At 45.6% G+C, this 20,099-nt stretch overlaps 1 protein-coding gene across 1 annotated transcript in view; it reads right to left on the bottom strand.

Annotated features, from left to right (window-relative positions):
* Positions 1-798: 798 nt before the first annotated feature.
* The window catches only part of SLC1A4 (solute carrier family 1 member 4), a 190,171-nt gene continuing 170,870 nt past the window's right edge, over positions 799-20,099 (bottom strand). Inside the window, exon 8 of the mRNA XM_069234254.1 lies at positions 799-1,674. Within this exon, the coding sequence (XP_069090355.1) occupies positions 1,440-1,674 (235 nt within the window). The 3' untranslated portion in view covers positions 799-1,439. The remainder of the gene's footprint in view (positions 1,675-20,099) is intronic.

Genomic DNA, 20,099 nt, shown 5'->3' with positions numbered 1-20,099 from the left:
ACTGTAGTTCATAGGCTCGCTGGATAGGGACTAATCACAGTGGGATGTTGCTCCAGGGCACACAGCCCAGGACACTCTATACCAAGCAGCAGATTCAACACTGGTGAGGACAGCAAGGCTCCCTGGATACAACCTCTCCCACTCCCCACCCTACTCCTCCAATCTCCCTTCCCATCTACATTGCCATTCTCCATCCCTCCCACACGATCTTCCCCTTCCTTTTCAACATCCCCAAAGTTTTGACTCCCTCTTTGCCTCATCACCCTTTAGAGGTAGGTGTGTGTTTTTGTTACTGAAAACTGAATAAAAACATATTTGAACCATAAAATGAATTGTCTCTGAACTGTATCAAATAGTACAATTTTGTAATTAAAGTTGCATTTTTAATTATGTGACATCATCAAGACATAAAAAGACTGTAGAGCAAGCAAGCCCTGGACAGGGGGGATAACAAAAGGATAGGTGTAAACAGAAAAGATGTAGCCACAAAACACACTTTTTATACTTTTTATGAACTTTTGGAGAAGGAAGGGGACAGGATCTCAAATCTGCCCAGCACTACCCTATTTTCTCAAAAAAAAAAAAAAAAAAAAACACACACACACACACAGACAGACACACATAAACTGTCCCTCTCTCGCGTGCTTTCTCTCTGCATGCAGCCTCACTTTCCAACTTCATCATATTCGTACCTTCACCTAATGAACCATATAAAGTGGTCACCTTCGAATGAAAAGATTCTGTCCCTGTGCTGCTTGAACAAGGTTCTTCCACATTTGCTGCATGTTTTATACTGTGTTCTTTTTTTTTTTTTTTTTTACAACAATGCTGTTTCATTATGGCGGTGACGTCTCCACTTCTTATTTACATAACAATATTTTTTCCCACTTCAACTTTCTTTTTTTATTTCTGGCCAGCTTAATTCCCCTATTTTACTCCTAAACCCTGACTTTTTTGTTATAGGTAACCCTCGCTATTGTTTTCTATTTTGAGGTCTTTAGCTAACCTTAACGTTTTCACCTCATCATTTATTTCATGCTTGTTACTTCTTGAGTCTTCCGCCTCACAATTATAATGGAAAGTTTGACGACGGTTGTGTTCACTGGGGACTCCTATGCACTGACAATTGGGAACTACTTGCGGTAGGGAGATGTATTATGATTAATGTGATTGGTCAGATGCCTTTGAAGCCAAAAGTCATAAGTGTTTAGAAAATCAAGTCATTCACGCTTGCAAGAGAATCAAAAGACAGAAAGAGGGGTCTAAAATTCATAGTGGTGGGAAAAGGTACAGAAAATTCTTATGAGTAAAACAGAAACTAATAATGCCGCTATATTTGTCGGTAGTGTTCCTGTGCAGAACAGAAAACCAGTCTAGTTAAATCAACTTGGCTCCGCCTTTTTCTCAGTGTGCTGCCATATTAGGAGTTCCACTGCTCCTCATAATATTGATTCCTTGTTATCCGGGTCTGCAGGGCTTGGCAGGCTGAAGGCTGGATTCCTGTGTGTGACCAACGGGGAAGTTTCGGCCTCAGACTTGGAGTTTGGCACAGCCTCTGTTTGTACCTCTGTCAACTCTGACTGGTTCCGTGCCATTTCCTTTTGATTCAGATAATGAAGGATGCCTGCTCCCAGGGCATCCCCTTCTACATTCACAACAGTGGTGGTTCGATCCCTGGGTAACAAAAAAAATGGTTATCAGTGCCAGCTCAGTGAAACTACACTTGCAATCAAATCACATCTGAACAATATGGTTACTGTGAGTTTTCACCAAATTTCAAAAATATTGGTATATATTGCACTATGCTTTGCCTTCTTAGTGCAGATAGATTCTAAGGCTTCCAAGGCACAATCCCTGAGGTGGGGGTAAATTGTAATAAAAGATGTAGTGGGGCTGTGGCCGATAGGATAGTAGAGGGGCAGAGGGGAATCCCATGAAGAGGACCGAATTGGTTGTAACAGAGTACGGCTAAGTGCATTCAAGCTCACAGAATGAGCAAATGAATCAACTAACACAGGCATAAACACACACAAAAATTAATCAATAAAAGTGACCACAAAACTAATTTTGTTTTTTGTCCAATTAACATGCAGACAATTTCTACCAAAAAAAACAAGAAAGGAAAGAACACAGAATCATTCTTTAGGTTTTGATCCTCCTTTATTACTCAGTCGTCTCTTTCCCATCAACTAGAAAACAACAAGTTAGGATCAGTTAATCTAAATCCAACTGGATAGCAGTTCTTTTGGGAGAGGGGTTTGCTCCTATAAATTGTATATATGTGTGTTCCATCTCACCCAAGCCATTAATCTCTACCATCTTCATTTCAATAAGTATGCTGACAAAACCTAGATCCTCTGTCCACTGGTGAGAGATTTGCCAAAGAAACATCAATAAGTGAATGGAACATATATTTCCTGGACAAAGACATTTTCCGTTGTTTGAACAGAGAAAAACTGAGGTTGTCATCTTTGAGAGGAGACCTAATGCAAACCCAACCCTAACTTTCACATGGCCTCCTGTGTATTGACAAGCTCTAATCCCAGAAAATAAAGCAAACAATCATCTAATCCTTTTTGACACTGAGACGTCTCTGTCCTTCTGATATACTTCATGGTGAAAAACACAACTCTTCAACTATCCATGATGAGAAAAGTTCACCCTCTCCTAAAAGTAATTTCGTCTCGTTTGACAAGAGATTTGTCCTCTAAAGAATGAATTATTGCAATGTTGTTTATGCAGGCCTTCCAAAAAAAAAAAAAAAAAAAAAAAAAAGTGTGACCTATATTGTTGTGTTGGGATTTATTGCGTCATGGCAATTGCCATGACACTAGAATGGTGGCAAAAAGAGGGTTCAATGTTCTGTGTGGGGAGAGACGGAGGCGGTTGATGCAGAAGGACGGGAAATGACCTGTTCTTAATATAGTTGGCAAGTTAATAAAAGGAAAGATACATGTGATGGTGTTTGGCTACAACTTATTCTGAGGAAGAATCAACTCAACAAAACTTGGCGACGAGGGACGGATTGTAACCTCGCCAGAAATTTACTGGGAAAAGAACGGATATGCACACACACACACCGTGTACACAGTAAGTGGAGCTACTGCGTCGTCTGGAGGAAAAGTTATTGGAAGTGTTAAGTACTTACTGTGAGTGGCAGCGCGTAACCTTTTCTGGTCGATTCGTTAAGCACGTGAGGCTGCATATCAGTGTTCAGTTCAGCTGTTGTCAAGGCAACACTGTTGTGTGGTCTGTCCCGGAGTTTCTATCTAGTAAATCACCAAGGCAGTGTTGTTTTGGAGGACACGAACTAAGGAGAATTACTTTTTAATAAAATGTCAATTTGAAAACGGAATATATAAATTTGGGGAACTGTTGTTTAAACTTGCATTACATTTTAAGTGCTGGAACAGGTCATACTCCTATTGTTGCTCTTACACAAGTACCTGAGTGTTTCTATTGTTATAATGGCACAACAGAACTTTAGTATAAGTCCCCCACATGCGTTTTGGGTCTGAGGAACAGAACCTTTAATGAAATGGACAGAATGGAAGGATTATTTGACAAATTATATTGAGGCTATTGATGAACACGGAAAAATGTCTGTGGAACAGAAAAAAAGAATTCTATTGCATTCTTTGGGTCCTGTTGGTTTAAAGACATATAGTAGAATGCAGAAGAATTTACCAAGTGGAGACGGGAACATTTTCTCAGCAGCTTTACAGGATCTCAACAAGTATTTTGCGCCAAAAATGTGTACTGGCATTACAAGATTTACATTTTTCAACGTAAACAGCATAAAGGGGAAGATGTGGATGATTATATAGCAGAATTTAAAAAGTTAGCCATTGATAGTAAATTTGGCGTACTACATGATGATCTCAGAGATCAATTGGTCATGCATGCTCATAATCAGACTATATGTGATTATGGATAAATGGCAACGCCCTGCTGGAGGATGTTCTAGCTATTATACGTAAAGCTGAGATTTCAGGAGGATGTGCGACAGAATTGAAACCACTAGATAGAGATGAGGGTGCTGTTTACAAAGTAAACAACCGGAAGTTGGAGAAAACCCCTATATCTAACTATAAAGAGAAAGCAGGATATAAAGATAAAGGGTGTTATCGTTGTGGTAGTAAAGAGCATTTGACGTTTTCAAAATCTTGTCCTGCTGTGAAACAAGTGTACTAACTGTGGCATGTTTGGTCATTTTGGAAAAGTGTGTCAAAGGAAGAGGAGTAGTGTTAAATGTGTGTACGAGGAAAAAGACGGCAGGAATAGCGATTCAGAGGATAATAGTGAAAATACAAATGGGGTTAAGAACTTACAGGACAAATTTATATTAAATATTAATGAGAGTAACATGCTAAAAAAACAGTGTGCGAAATGAAGATTGGGGGAGTATATATCAACATTTATGCAGATTCAGGGTCACCATTTACCATAATTTACAAAGGTGTATGGAAGAGTAAATTTGTACCTAAGATGGGAGAATATTTGTTACCTTCTGACATTGAACCAGAGAGTTATACGGGTGAAAAAAATCAATATCTTTGGTTACAGGTGGCTAGTTTTTCAATTCAAAGGCAGGAGTACTAAAAGCAAACTATACGTGGCAGAAAAAGGACCTTCAGTTTTGGGCTGGCAAGATCAAGGGAAGTCACATATGATATTAGATCCTAACAGCAAGGATAAAGTACTCTTAGCGGTTATTGGAAGCTCAATGGAAGTGGAACTAGAAAGGAATTTTCTGAAAGCTTTTTGCAAACAGCTTGGAAAACTAAAGGGGTTTGAGCATTAAATTATACTGAAAAACATGCACAATCTAAATCATTAAGACCTGTACCTATAATGGTAAGAGAAGAGGTGTCGAATGAATTGGAGAAATTGGTGCAAAAGGATGTTATTGAGCCAACTGAGAATTTGGAATGGATCTCACTAGTTGCCAGCACGACGCAGCAATGGGAAAATCTGTCTTTGTGTGGCTTTTGCATCAACTTAACAACAACACTGTCATAGACCAATTTCCTTTGCTGAAAATTACTGAAATGGTGTCAAGTTTGAATGGCGCTACTTGGTTTTCTAACATTGACTTATCTTGCGGCATCTCACCAAATTCTGTTGTCACCACAATCAAGGAAATTATCAGCTTTTATCACCCATGTGGGTTGTTTTCAATTTAAAAGAATGCTTTTTGGTTTAGCATCAGCCGCAGCTGTTTTCCAGCGTTTGATGCATAAACTGTTTGAGAAAGAAAAAGGTGTTATATTTTTCCGAGATGACATTCTCTTATTTGGAAACAATAGAGGTTGTCATGATGAAAGGGTGCAACATGTGTTAAGTGTTTTGGAAAACAAGGGATTGACTGTTGAAATGAGCAAATGTAAGTTTGCAGAAAGGAGTGTAACATATTTGGGACGTTATCAGTGGTGAGGGGGTAAGGCCTAAACCATCCTTAGTGAGAGCAAACAGGGAGACGTCACCACCATACAGTAAAGATGATGTGAGATAGGCATGGCAGAATTTTGTGCAAAGTTCATTTTAAATTTTGCAGAAAAGGTATATAAGACAACTCCTTAAAAAAAAATGAAAAATTTGAATGGAACTCGAAGTGTGATATGGAATTCAGGAATATCAAAGAGTATTTGTGTAAGGTTCCTAATTTGAGCAGTTTTGATCCTCAACTTTAGTGCTACTTAACTACAGATGCAAGTGATAAAGTCCTAGGTGCGGTGTTATCACAAGGGGATGATAGTGGCAAAGAGAACATTATTGTATTTGCATCTAGCTCCTTGACTTCAGCAGAAGAAAAATACCCTAGTATTGTGTGTGCATGGGGGTTGGACCATTTTCGCTCCTTTGTGTGGGGAAGGAATGTTATCATCCAGTGTGATCATAAACCATTGATGAAACGTTTATGTTCTGAGGGCAGTGTTGTGGCGTCAGCTGGAATTACAAGGATTTCTATGAGGATGAGAGAGTATATTTACAAGATGGTGTATGTACCAGGGAAGAAGAATGTGATAGCTGATTTTTTTATCTAGAATGCCGTGTCCTCTAGGAGAGTGTGTGGAGGATCCCTGGGATTAATTTAAATTAGCATTTGTTTTTGATTCAGGCAAACCAGCTTTAAGTAAGGACAGGTGGGAAATGGAAAAAAAGATGTGGAATTGCAGAATGTACTAAAATATATATGTTGGAAGGGTGGCCCAAGAAGGATGTATTGTCAGAAGGGAGTAGGCATTTTTGGGAGATTAGATCAGAGTTATCTATAGAGAAGCATTTGGTTTTGAGGGGCATTAGGTTTGTTCCTCCCAAAAACCTACGTGAAAGCATTATAGAACTGTGCCATGAGGGTCATTTTGGGATAGTGCGAACTAAAACAATTGTCAAAGAATATTTTTGGTGGCCAGGAGTTGACAGGGCTGTGGAGAGATTTGTGCGTAATCGTCATGTGTGTTCGTCAACCGACAAGTTTTTTCACACTTTGAGACCACCTATGGATCAGAAATTATTTCCAGTAGTACCTTGGGAATGTGTGACCATAGACTTAATGGGACCTATTGGAGACCAGCAGGAGTACTTGGTGGTCATCATGGATCTTTTTTCAAAATGGCAGGCGGTCTGGGTAGTTAAGAAGGCTGATACCGCATCTGTATTGGAATGTTTGGACTAAAACATTTTGTTCTGAAGGTATTCCGGCTTCGCTTTTAAGTGACAATGGAGTACAGTTTGTTTCCAACAGCGCTAAAGTATATTTTGAAAGAGTTAGTTTATCGCAAAAGACCACTTTATTGTACAATCCTAGTGGGAACTGTTGTGTTGAAAGATTTAACAGGGTGTTAAAGGGAGTTATTCAAGCCACAATGAGGAAACAGTATGATTGGCATACTGCAGTGTGGAAGGCTGTTTGGGCGTATAGAGTGACAGAGAATGAGGCTACTGGTATTAGCCCATTTGTTGCCATGAGAGGTAGGAAACCTAGATGCAAATTTATTACTGCATGGTTATACAAATGTGGAATGGATTTTTGGTCTTTGAGTAGTGTACGTAAAAGAATGGAAAGAACACAAGACAGAAGCAAATCATATTTTGATAAAGCACATAGGGGGTCATTACAACATTGGCGGTAAAAGCCGCTTACCGCCGTGCAGAAGACCGCCAATACACCGCCGCGGAATTCCGCCACAGTTATTATGACACACATCTCGAAACCCGCCGAAATTCAGTCACCCACACAAGTCCGCCACACCAAAGGTCAGTGTTAAACTGGCGAAAACAAAACCTCCACGCCAACAGAAACACGCCCATGCTATTACGACCCACGAATCCACACGGCGGTCTTTCAACCGCGGTATTCCATTGGCGGTACACACTGCCGCGCTCAAAATACACACACATCTCTAAAACACCACCACATTGGACAATTCGAAATACACACACCTGATACACATACAAACAACACTCCCACACACCCAATACAATATAAAACACACACCCACATCACCCACAAACCCTTACTACCAAAAATTTAGACGAAGGCCAGAGAGACAGCACTGATTAGACAATCCCACCACACAGAGGCACACAACACCATCAACCACACACCATCCACGCACAAAACACCACACACCACTACACTCATCACCACATACACCACCCCACACATCACACACACCACCCCATGGCACGCCAAAGACACCCCCGCTTTTCCGAGGAGGATCTCAGCGTCATGGTGGAGGAAATTGTACGTGTAGAGCCACAGCTATTTGGCTCACAGGTGCAGGACACATCCATAGCCAGGAAGATGGAGCTATGGCGCAGAATAGTCGACAGGGTCAACGCTGTGGGACAGCACACAAGAAATAGGGAGGACATCAGGAAGAGGTGGAACGACCTACGGGGAAGGTGCGTTCAGCGGTCTCCAGGCACAACATTGCGGTACAGCGGACTGGCGGCGGACCCCCACCTCCTCCTCCACAACTAACAACATGGGAGGAGCAAGTCTTGACCATCATGCATCTAGAGGGCCTCTGAGGAGTCGGTGGAGGAATGGACACTGGTAAGTCAAATCTTAACTATCATATCCCCCACCCTACCTGCATGATATCACACACCCCCTCCCCTATCACCCCAAATCCTCACTAATGTACTAATAACACAAACCACTCATCCCAACACCAAGCCCTGCATGACACAACTAAGCATGGTCACCCCTCACCAAAGCATGCTCACTGCACATACCCAGAACAACCCCCTAACCATCATCATACAAGCCCCCACACAGGAATGCTAGCACTGGGGTACACAAACACCCACTCATTTCACACCATGACACACACACATGCAATAATCATGCTCTTATGCCCCTGCAGGAACACGAAGGACCGTCACCACACCGGAGGGTCCAGACATCTCCACTCCACCCACAGAAGAGGCCCACAGTGACGATAGCAGCTCTGCCCTACCGGAGCCTGATGACCAGCCCGGACCATCGTGGGCCTCGGGACAGTCGGTTCCCCTTGCACAGGCACAGCCCAACACTGACCTTCCACCCTCTGGTAACACCAGCACAGCACCCACCCAGCGGGCCCAAACCTCCGTACCCAGGACAGGTCAATCAGCTGTGTGTCCACCACTACAGGGAACCCAGGATAACCCACCACCCCAACAACAACAGGGACCTGGGGGCAGTGGTAGTGGGCACACGGTCCAGGGGACGGAGGCACAGGAACACAGAGGAACTGGGAGGGTTGCTGTGTGACAGGGGGCGGACAGGCCAAGGGAACCCACTCTCCACGAGGCCCTCTCCTCCATCATGGGAGCATACCACCACTCCCAGGAGACGATGGCGACGGTCCTGGTCAAGTTTCAGGAGACCCAGCGCCTGCAGGAGGAACAGTATTTGGGGTTCAGGGAGGAGCTCAGGACCATCAGCTCCGCCTTGGGCACCATCGTAGGGGTGCCGAAGGACATACAGCAGACCTTGAGGGACACCGTGGCACTCCAAGGGGCCCCTGACACTAGCCAGGACGATGAACTGCCCACCACCTCCGCCGGCGCTAGTGGACAGGACACCCTGCCACAGGACCACCACACCAGCACCCCACCCCCTGCAGACGGACAACCACCACGCAAGCGGTCCCTGAGATCCAGGAACAGGACAGAGCAAGATGGCAAGACACCCGCCAGGAAATGAGACCACCCTGATTGTCCCCCCACCGTCCCACTTTGTTACCCTGTCCATACTTTAACTGGCCCAGCTCCACTTCCTATGCCCAGATGGGCAGTGCACCTGTGAGACTAATAGACTGGACTCTGCCATGGACATTCCTCCACCATCACCCATCTCCATTTTACAACCCCCCTCCATTTTTTAGCACTTAAATAAACACCCTTGAACCACAAAACATTCTGGAGTCAGTCTATGATTTTGTAAAATGTATTATTAATGACAGTGTCAAAATGCTTTTTTAGTTGTTAAGGCAACATACCAATGTCACACATCACAAGTCCTTGAAGGATGCATGCAGATGACACACGTTGGTAACCACACCTGTGAAACCGTAATGGAAAGGAACAACTCAGTTACCAAATAATCCCATTAAATTACACACAGGATAGAGTAAGACGTGTGACAGTGAATGTAATGTAAAAAATGAAAATGTTCTCACCTGTGTGTCACTGGAAATATTGCTGTATGACTGACTCCCTGTTGTCGTTGTCTTCTTCCTCAGCTTCCTCCTCATCACTGTCCACAGGCTCCACAGCTGGCACAACACCGCCATCTGCACCATCCTCCTGCAGAAAAGGCACCTGGCGTCGCAAAGCAAGATTGTGAAGCATCGATCAGGCGATGATGATCTGGCACACCTTCTTCGGTGAGTAGAATAGGGAACCACCTGTCATATGGAGGCACCTGAACCTGGCCTTCAGGAGGCCGAAGGTGCGTTCGATCACCCTCATAGTCCGCCCATGGGCCTCATTGTAGCGTTCCTCTGCCCTGGTCCTGGGATTCCTCACTGGGGTCAATAGCCAGGAAAGGTTGGGGTAACCAGAGTCCCCTAATAGCCACACACGGTGCCTCTGGAGATGACCCATCATATCAGGGATGCTGCTATTCCGCAGGATGTAGGCGTCATGCACTGAGCCAGGGAACATAGCATTTACCAGGGAGATGTACTGGTCTGCCAAACAGACCATCTGTACATTCATGGAATGATAACTCTTCCGGTTCCTGTACACCTGTTCACTCCTGTGGGGGGGGGGGGGGGGGGCAGAGCTACATGGGTCCCATCAATAGCACCTATGATGTTGGGGATATGTCCAAGAGCATAGAAGTCACCTTTCACTGTAGCCAAATCTTCCACCTCAGGGAAAATGATGTATCTCCTTACGCAGGGCAGACAACAATCTGGACAGCACGTTGGAAAACATAGGCTGGGACATCCCTGATGCCATGGCCACTGTTGTCTGAAAAGACCCACTAGCAAGGAAATGGAGCACTGACAGCACCTGCACGTCAGGGGGGATTCCAGTGGGATGGCAGATTGGTGACATCCGGTCTGGCTCCAACTGGGTACATAGTTCCTGGATTGTGGCACGGTCAAACCTGTAGGTGACGATTAAATGTCGCTCCTCCATTGTCAACAGGTCCACCAGCGGTCGGTACACCGGAGGATTCCGCCATCTTCTCAATTGTCCCAGCTGACGGCGCCTAGGAAGGACAACAGCGAGGATCGAGTCAACTTTTTTCCAGGTATGTACCCACAGTTACACAGAACACGACACCAAACACAAAACCCTTCCTGTATGTGTGTTGAGTGTAGGCCTAGCTATGTGTGACGCAGAAGTAAATGGAGCCATGTGGGCCCCTGAAATGGCGGCTGCCTGACCTCTAAACTGGGACAATGGGATTGTGGGGTAACTGCATTGCCGTTTCACACCGTCGCGGTAGGCGGTCGTAGACCGCTGCGCAATGCTGCATTGGTTAACATTGGACCCTATGGGTCCCAGGAGCCACTGAGGAAGTGCGCCGGCGGTGATGATATGCACCGCCGCGGACGTCACCGCCATTTTCTATCTGTTCAATCACTAGATACCTGATCTTCGACAGGAGAGGACCTACACTGCAAGTGCTGCTGTGACCTCGGTCTGGAAGCGACGATGGCTGCTGCGTCTGGGGAAAGGGCCCCTGCCTTCACTGCTCAGGAGTTGGAGAAACTAGTAGACGGGGTCCTCCCCCAGTACACGCTACTCTACGGTCCTCCAGACCAACAGGTTAGTACACAGCTAGCACGTTGTATGGGCTAGGCCTGGGTGGAGAGGGCTGGTTGGAAGAGGGAAGGGGGCAGAGTTCAGGGAACATTAATGCATGTGAATGAATGTGCCACATGGCTAGGGTAGGGAGGGGGGCAATGCACATTGACGGTGCGGTTGTTAATGACTTCACTTCTTACCTTGTGCATGTCATGTAGTTCAGCGCCCACCAGAAGAAGGACATTTGGCGTGCCATCGCCAAGGAATTGCAGACCCTGGGGGTCCACCAGAGACGGGGCACCCACTGCTGGAAAATATGGGAGGACATTCGCAAGAAGATGGCGGAGGCTCAGCTGGGGATGGCCTCCCAACATGGGAGGGGTGCCCGCCGCCCCATGACCCCCCTGATGTTCAGGATCCTGGCGGTGGCCTACCCTGAGTTGGATGGGCGCTTGAGGGCATCACAGCAGACACAGTGAGTACAACATCATTCTGCAGACTTTGCGCGCAGTGGAGGGGTCTGGGTGGGGGAGGAGGCCTGTGGGTGTACCTAGGCCAGGCAGAAATAGGTAGACTAGGCCCCTCCGTAATGCAGGCCATGTGGCACCCTACCCCACCGCAGTAGAGTGCCATGTACAGGTATAGATGCCCCTGTGGCATCCATGTGTGCAGATGTCCACCATAGCCATGTAGGCCAGATCCCAGGAATTGCATCTGTAGAGGCCAGGAGCACGGCGTAGTGCAGGGGGCTGCTGTGTCTGTATTGTCCGCCAACGGTCGCGGAATGCCATGCACTCAACCTGTCTTTCTTCTGTCTCCCCCCCCCCTTTTTTCTGCTCTCCCTGTTCTTTTGTGCATCAGCATCATCAGGCGGAGGTACAGTGGCACTGGAGCACGAGGGAGCTGCATCCCACATGGCCATGGAGGGCCACACCACGGACTCTGAATGCACCAGTGGGACGGAGGGCGAGGGGAGCTTCACGTCGGCCACCGGATCACCAACCAGCGACACGGACTCGTCCTCCGATGGGAGCTACCTTGTGGTGGCGGCACCATCTGTGCCCCCCACTTCTATAGGTACAGCCGCCACCTCCCCGCAGCCCCTCAGCGTTTGCCCCGTGCCCGCTCACCCAGGAGGGTGGGCATCACCTTCGCCCCAGGCACCTCAGGCCCTGCCCCAGTCACCCCTGCTGCCCTCAATGAGGAGGCCATTGACCTCCTCAGGTCACTCACTGTTGGGCAGTCTACCATTGTGAATGCCATCCAGGGTGTAGAAAGGGAGTTGCAACACAGTAATGCATTCCTGGAGGGCATTCATTCTGGTCAGGCTGTCCTTCAGCGAACCCTGCAATCTCTGGCCTCAGCACTGATGGCAGCCATTGTCCCTGTGTCTAGCCTCCCCCCTCCAACCTCCTCCACCCCGACCCAATACCCTGTACCCCAGCCTATCCCAAGCACACCATCAGACCAGCATGCACACACCTCAACACACAAAAGTAGCTCAGGCAAACATAGGCACCACACAACCCACAGGCACACACGCAAGCATCACCCACGTGCAGACAGCAACATCCACTGCCTCCACTGTGTCCCCCTCCTCGTCGTCTCCCTCCTCCCTCCCAGTGTCATCTACACTCTCATCTGCATGCACTACATCTACAGGCACTAGGACTCGCAGCAGTACACCCAGCACCACACCCCGCTCACCTGCACTCACCACTCCCATTTACACGTCCCGTGTCCTCTCCCAGTGTGTCTGTGACGCCCCCTCCCAAAGTACACAAACGCGGGCACCCACACACCCAACATCCATCCACCTCACGACAGCCTCCAGTACCTGCACCTGCACCCAAAACACCTAAAGTGACACCTCCTACAACCACCTCCTCTTCCTCCACTCCCAGACCCCCTCCAACTACCCACCCCAGTGTTCGTCAGAAACTGTCCTTGTGTAAAGTTGACCTTTTAGCCCCCCCCTCTCCAATTCATCAGTCCCGTCGTAGCGCCTCAGCCAAAAAGCCTCCAAAACCAGTGGTGCCTGTTCAAGGTGTGTGGAGTGCACCGGCCACCAGGGCAGGCAGTGTGACCCGGAGCCAAGGCACTGGCAGCCCACCCCCTGTAAAGGCTCTGAAATTGGAAAGTGGCCGACGGGACCCTGTGAAGACTCCTGGAGGCAAAACAACTCACAGGGGTTCCAGGGGGATTGCAGAGTCAGCTGTGACTCCTCCAAAGGTGGGGAAGGGCCAGAGGAAGTCTGCACAGCCTAGTGTGAGCAGCACGGGGGAGAAGGGCGGCATCCTTCCCGGCGGTCGGGACGCCACCGTGTAAGGATACTTGAATTCGATTTCCTCAGAAGCAGAAGATAACTCCTCAGTCCCGACCCGAGCTACTCACAACGAATATTAATCCTTCGTGCTGAGTACCCCGGAGGGGGAAAGGGGAATGGGATGGTAGAGAGACTGCCACAGAGATGATGAACGCCAGTACTCAGTCTGCCTCTTCACATCTAAGATTGGATACAGCACCTGCAAGAGTCACAGTCGCAATTACTAGGGACATACAACATCAGTTTTTCACTTTCTACTCTCAACACTTAATTCTCTTTAATTCTATTATTTCTTCACTCACCCTGAGTTCTATGTAGCCTTGCTTCTCTCTATAAATGATAGCTCTTCTTAAAAAAATGCTTATTACTGATTCTGGAAGAACTTCTCAACCTTTGTTAGAGATTGGTTTTATGTTGCTATATATATATATATATATATATATATATATATATATATATATATATATATATATATATATATATATAGTTGGTGATAATGCGTTCTTCAAATCAGCTGATGTTATTTAATTTCTCCTGTCTTATTGGGACTTCTGTCAATACTTGTATTTGTAAATGCTTGTTTATTAAAGTTCGTTTCTCCCTTCTTACTTCGACATTTGTTGATAACTTGTATTTGTAAATGCTTGTTTATTACAGTTAGTTTCTCCTTCCTTACTTCGACATCTGTCGATAACTTGTAGTTGTAAATGCTTGTTTGTTTAAGTTCGTTTCTCTTTTAAACTCTATTTTGGTTTATTACCATTGAATTTGTAAATGCTTATTTGTTAACAGTTCGTTTCTCCTTTAAACTTGGCCTTTGTTTATAACCTTGACATTTATAGATACTTGCTCTTTTAAAGTTAGTTTTTTCTTTGACTTTAATATCTTAAACAAGAACCTTGTAAACATAAGGTTAATTCATACATTAACTCTGTAGCCTTGCCGACTTCCACGGGAACAGTCTTCTATCAAACTCTTTGAATAAACCTTGACAATATTTATCAGCTTTCTGTAATATAATCTTCAAATGTAATTTTACCTCACAGGAGTTTCTGTTCTGAAGCGCGTTCTCTCTCCACACAGCTGATTCCTGTCAAACCTCAGTTGAAGTGCAAGGCTTCCAGCTGGAGAGCTCGTAACCTAGCAACCAACCGATTGCAAGACTAGAACTGTAACTAACCATCAGGACTCACAGCGGCCATCTTGGATCTTCTCTTCTTGATTCTTCCTTTGAAATAAGCGCAAGATTACTCTGCAAACCTTCTTCCAGTTTGGGCTTTGCTGTCTCCACTGAGGATATCTCTTTGCTTTTCTCATGCACTTCTTTGATTTGACTTGGCAAGTTTGTGTGGTCATGACACACCGCCAGCACCGTCGTCAATGGTCAGGAGACCACCGCCGGAGTCAGTGCCCAGGAGGGCCCAAGTATCGTCACTGGTCAGGAGACCACCGCCGGAGTCAGTGCCCAGGAGGGCCCAAGTATTGTCACTGGTCAGGAGACCACCGCCACCGCCGGAGTCAGTGCCCAGGAGGGCCCAAGTATCGTCACTGGTCAGGAGACCACCGCCGGAGTCAGTGCCCAGGAGGGCCCAAATATCGTCACTGGTCAGGAGACCACCGCCAGAGCCATTGCCCAGGAGGGCCCAAGTATCGTCACTGGTCAGGAGACCACCGCCACTGCCGGAGTCAGTGCCCAGGAGGGCCCAAGTATCGTCACTGGTCAGGAGACCACCGCCAGAGCCATTGCCCAGGAGGGCCCAAGTATCGTCACTGGTCAGGAGACCACCGCCACAGTCATTGCCCAGGAGGGCCCAAGTATCGTCACTGGTCAGGAGACCACCGCCGGAGTCAGTGCCCAGGAGGGCCCCGGCTGCCACAGCCCCGCTGGGCAATGAGGGAACGTCATTCCCAGTCCAGAGAACGTCATGCCACACACCAATGCCAAGTCCAGAGAACGTCATGCCACACACCAATGCCCAGTCCAGAAACGCCATGGTAAAGCACCGCTGAACAGTACAGAACCGCCATGGTAAAGCACCGCTGAAAAGGCCAGACACCGCCATGGCAAAGCACCGCTGAACAGTCCAGACACCGCCATGGCAAAGCACCGCTGAACAGTCCAGAACCGCCATGGTAAAGCACCGCTGAACAGGGCATGCACCGGGGAAGAATGAAAAGGCCGCCACATCAAGCATCGTTATCCCATGTGCAGGTGGGACAGTGACGGGACAGGAACTTCCACGGGGAGACTAATCCAGTCTGGGCACCAGTCCCCCTCCAGAACCAGTGGAGGCTGTTAACTACTTGCGAAACTGTGGCGTTGCACTCCCCAGGATATGGCAATGGGCAAGCCACCCACTGTAGAGACTTGAGAGACTGTGGCTTTGCACTCCCCAGGATTGAACAGTGGGCAAGCCACCCACTGTAGAGACTTGAGAGACTGTGGTTTTGCACTCCCCAGGATGGTACAGTGGGCAAACCACCCACTGTAGAGACTTGAGAGACTGTGGCTTTGCACTCCCCAGGAAGGTACAGTGGGCAACCCACCCACTGTAGAGACTTGAGAGACTGTGGCTTTGCACTCCCCAGGATACATCAATGGGCATGGAGCCCCGTTGTGGTTCTGGCTTTGCACTCCTCCGGCTGAGGTGCCCCCCCTTTCCTTCCTCCTGAGGTGCCTGTAGTATTTCTATCTGATGCCCCAGCAGTGTTCTCTCCGTGTGTGGACAGGTATCTTTTGTGGGCCTCGCCCATGCTTTTTTGGACTAGTGGTGCACGGACATTGATATGTGCATATCTGCACTACTTCTCGGAATGTATATACTTTTGTATGATTTTCTAATATATCTGTATATTTTTGAGACATGTATATTGATACATTACAATGTTTTGACTGAATTCGTTTTGTCTTTGCATTCTTCTGGGGGGGGGGGGGTTTGGGTTGTTACTGTGATTTTTGTGAATGCATTGGTGTGTGTGTTGTAATATGCGAGGGTGGGGTGGGGGTGTTGCGTGTGTGTCCCCCTAACTTTTGCCTCCCCCTCCCCTATGTCATAGGTGCAGTACTCACCGTTGTCGTCGCCGGCGCAGGCGTTGATCTTCGTAGATGAGTAGGAATACAAGGATCAGTAGGATTTGGAGTTCCGGCTCCATGAAGTCCACCTTCCTCGTGGGATGTATCCAGGTGAGCGTTTTCCCATTGCAGTTTCCGCTGTGTTTTTATCCACGGTGAATCCGCCCCGGAAAAGGTGGCGGATTGGCGGGTTGTGATAATATGGGCGGTACATTGTCTCCCGCCTGTCTGTTGGCGGTGACCGCCGCGCTGCTTGTCTGTACCGCCGTGGCGGGCGGTGTGTTAAAGTGGCTGTCTTTGTTGGCGGTTTCCGCCAGGGTCATGATTCCCTTTTTTTGTCCGCCAGCCTGTTTGCGGTATTACCGCACCTTTAACACCGTCCGCCAGGGTTGTAATGACCCCCATAGTGTGAAACAAACTCAGATTAAGGCCAGGAACTGGGTAAGGGTTAAAAAGCCCTTTAAGGTAGTGAAAGGAGAGAGACAGTATTTCAAACCAGAACTAGTAAAAGATGGGTTACATAATGCAGTGAAGTTGCAAAGTGAGAAAGTATGGAATTGGAAATGCGTTGCTTTGTGTCCAGAAGACCATGGGGGCGGGTGGGAGAATCTGGATGATAAGGTGAGTGATCCCTTTCGAATGGATGATAAGACAAATGGACCATGCACACCAACTTTGGGAGACAGTAGTTGAAGTATGTCTGGGGGTAACTATGATAAAGTAACTGGAGAAGCAGGAGCGGGTGACAAAGTGGAAGGACTAGATGGTGTAGGGGAACAAGTTCAGGGGGAACAAGAGTCACAACAAGAATCGCAAGAGTTGGAACAGTACCAGATTTTGGACACTAATAAGAGAAAAAGAGAATTGCCAGTGTGGTTAAAGGATTTTGTATTAGATTAAGTGTATAAGTGTTCAGTTTTTCTCCTATGTTGTTTTCCTCACTATTTGTATTTCTTTTTTTAAAATTATTATTATATATTTTTTTTCTATTATTAAAGAAGGGGGATGTGTTGTGTTGGGATTTACTGCGTCATGACAATTGCATGACACTAGAATGGTGGGAGAAAGAGAGTTCTGTGCTCTGTGGGGAGTGAGACGGAGGAGGTTGACAGAGAAAGATGGGAAATGACCAGTTCTTAATGTAGTTGGCAAGTTAATAAAGGAAAGATACATGTAATTGTATTTGGCTGCAACTTATTCTAAGGAAGAACCAACTCAAGAACCAACTCAACATATATGTCTTTATTAAATTTGCTGAACAGTACTTCACAATCTCAGATGTATCTCTTATTCAGCCTAACTATATAATCACTAGAAGTTGCAGCAGACTTAGTTATGTTGTCATCGGGAGAATACCAAATACTGTTACTTGGACTGAGCTTCTTAGCATAAACACATTATCTAAGAATCAGTTGGTTCTACACTTGAACTAAAGCTTGGCGAGCTGGATATGCATGTAATTTGGGAATCCTATTCTCCTCTCTTGAAATTAAAAACATTTTGACCAGACAATTAAAATTGGTTTATTTTAAAGAGGATCTATGTGATTATTCAGAAAAAAAAAAAAGAAAAAAAAACACATCAGTGCTTGTGAAATTCCTGTATGTGTGTTAAGGCACAAAATAAGAAAGGAACACTGTAAATAATTTGATGTTTTATCGAGTAGTTGAGCTTCTTGACTAACATGATTTTAGATTCTGTGCATAGATTTGTTTATCCAGTCTTGTTTATATAGTGTTAGTTATTGGTAAATTTCAATAACTAAAACCATGATGTGGTGGATAAGAAACCCTAAGGCAAAAAGTAAGCAGGTACTGCTTTAACAAGACTTTGGGCCTGATTACACCGTTGGCGGATAGGCTACTCTGTCACAAACGTGACAGATATCCCGTCCGCCATATTACAAGTTCCATTATATCCTATGGAACTTGTAAAACAGTGGGTGGGATATCCATCACATTTGTGACAGAGTAACCCATCCGCCCAGGTCATAAGCAGGCCCTTTGTGTATCAATAGTAATGTGATCTGGATTCCGACTACAGACCACGTTTCATATCCCCCCATTATATGGTTTTCTTGCTTATTGATTTTGTATCATTTAAATTAATTACACAATAAAGATTTATTTGATTAATTAACACTTAACCATTTAGTTGTTCTCCCAGAAAAACTCTCTCTCGCTCTTAGTGGGGTTAAGCACCCTAAAACCACTTCTTGTTCCAACATAAGAGAACATTAAAAAAAAAGGTAATTTATCTAAGTTCACATTATAAGCACGGCATAAATATTTTAACACTGGAATAAATATATAAACAAATATCACACTGAGTTTATATTTTGTTAAGCATGCAGAGCACAAAGCCCAAATTCAGCTCGGCACATACATGGATTTGTAAATGGTTCAACAAAAGTCCACATTCACCCACACAGCAATTTTTATATCATATTTATATGATGTAACAGCAGGACTAGCAAACAACCAACAGAGTTATGAGGCACTGGGCAGACTGGATTATGTTCTCCAGGAGCATAACTGGATTGCCACCAATACTAGTCACCTCACTTTCTGTGATAAAGAAGCAGGGGCTATTAATCAAGAAGGGTTTTGTAGCCCTGATCTACTGGAAAAAGCTAGGCTAGAGAAAGGTTTTGAGCGAGGAAACATACATCATTTTCTAATGCCAATGAGAAATAGTTTACCTTTAGTCAAATGATCATTCTTATCATGCTATGACATCCCAAGTTCGGTGACTTGGGGAGTGTAGATTAAATTGGGAAACATGAGAAATGGTGAACATAGCCTTAGCTTTAACCCCTTCGCTGCAGTCTTTTCCATCACCCCTTTTTTCCTACCCCATGTTGATCCTTTTGTTTATATGTTTGGGACACATCACAATTGATCCTCCATAATGTTTTTTTATAAAAAGGTATCCAAGACAAAGTTGTGCCCTGTCCCCCTCTCCACCCTCTCCATGTTGGGGGTTCTAAAGATACCCAGGGACTCCCCTAGAAGGATCTAAGAAAATAAGCAAAATATAGCACTATGGTGTTTCTTAGAAGCTTGCAAAAAATGCTGTACTTGAAAGACTATTTTTTCTAAAAAGTACATCAACAAAAGGTTTGCTGTGCTACGAACATCACCATCAGCTTTCAGAAACCAGCAGAGCTGCACAAAATGCCACAATTATTACATTTTATTAAGTGATAGTCCATGTTTCCTATCATTTTTGTGGTTTCTATCGATTTGTAATTTGTGGTGGAAACTAGTGTGAAACCCATTACTAAACTCAGAAAGTTAAATACTTTTAAAAAGTAGACAAAATTCTGAAAATGGTAAGGGGTATTTTATGTTGATGACTTATGGTATTCCCAAACAAAGTAATTATAAACTAAAAAAACAATGAAAATAAGTATGAAAAATTAAAGCTGTGTGACTA

Source organism: Pleurodeles waltl, chromosome 5, assembly GCF_031143425.1.
Source record: "Pleurodeles waltl isolate 20211129_DDA chromosome 5, aPleWal1.hap1.20221129, whole genome shotgun sequence".
NCBI classification, from domain to species: domain Eukaryota; kingdom Metazoa; phylum Chordata; class Amphibia; order Caudata; family Salamandridae; genus Pleurodeles; species Pleurodeles waltl.
Note: the sequence above shows the minus strand (reverse complement) of the source record. Positions and strands in the feature narration are given on the sequence as shown.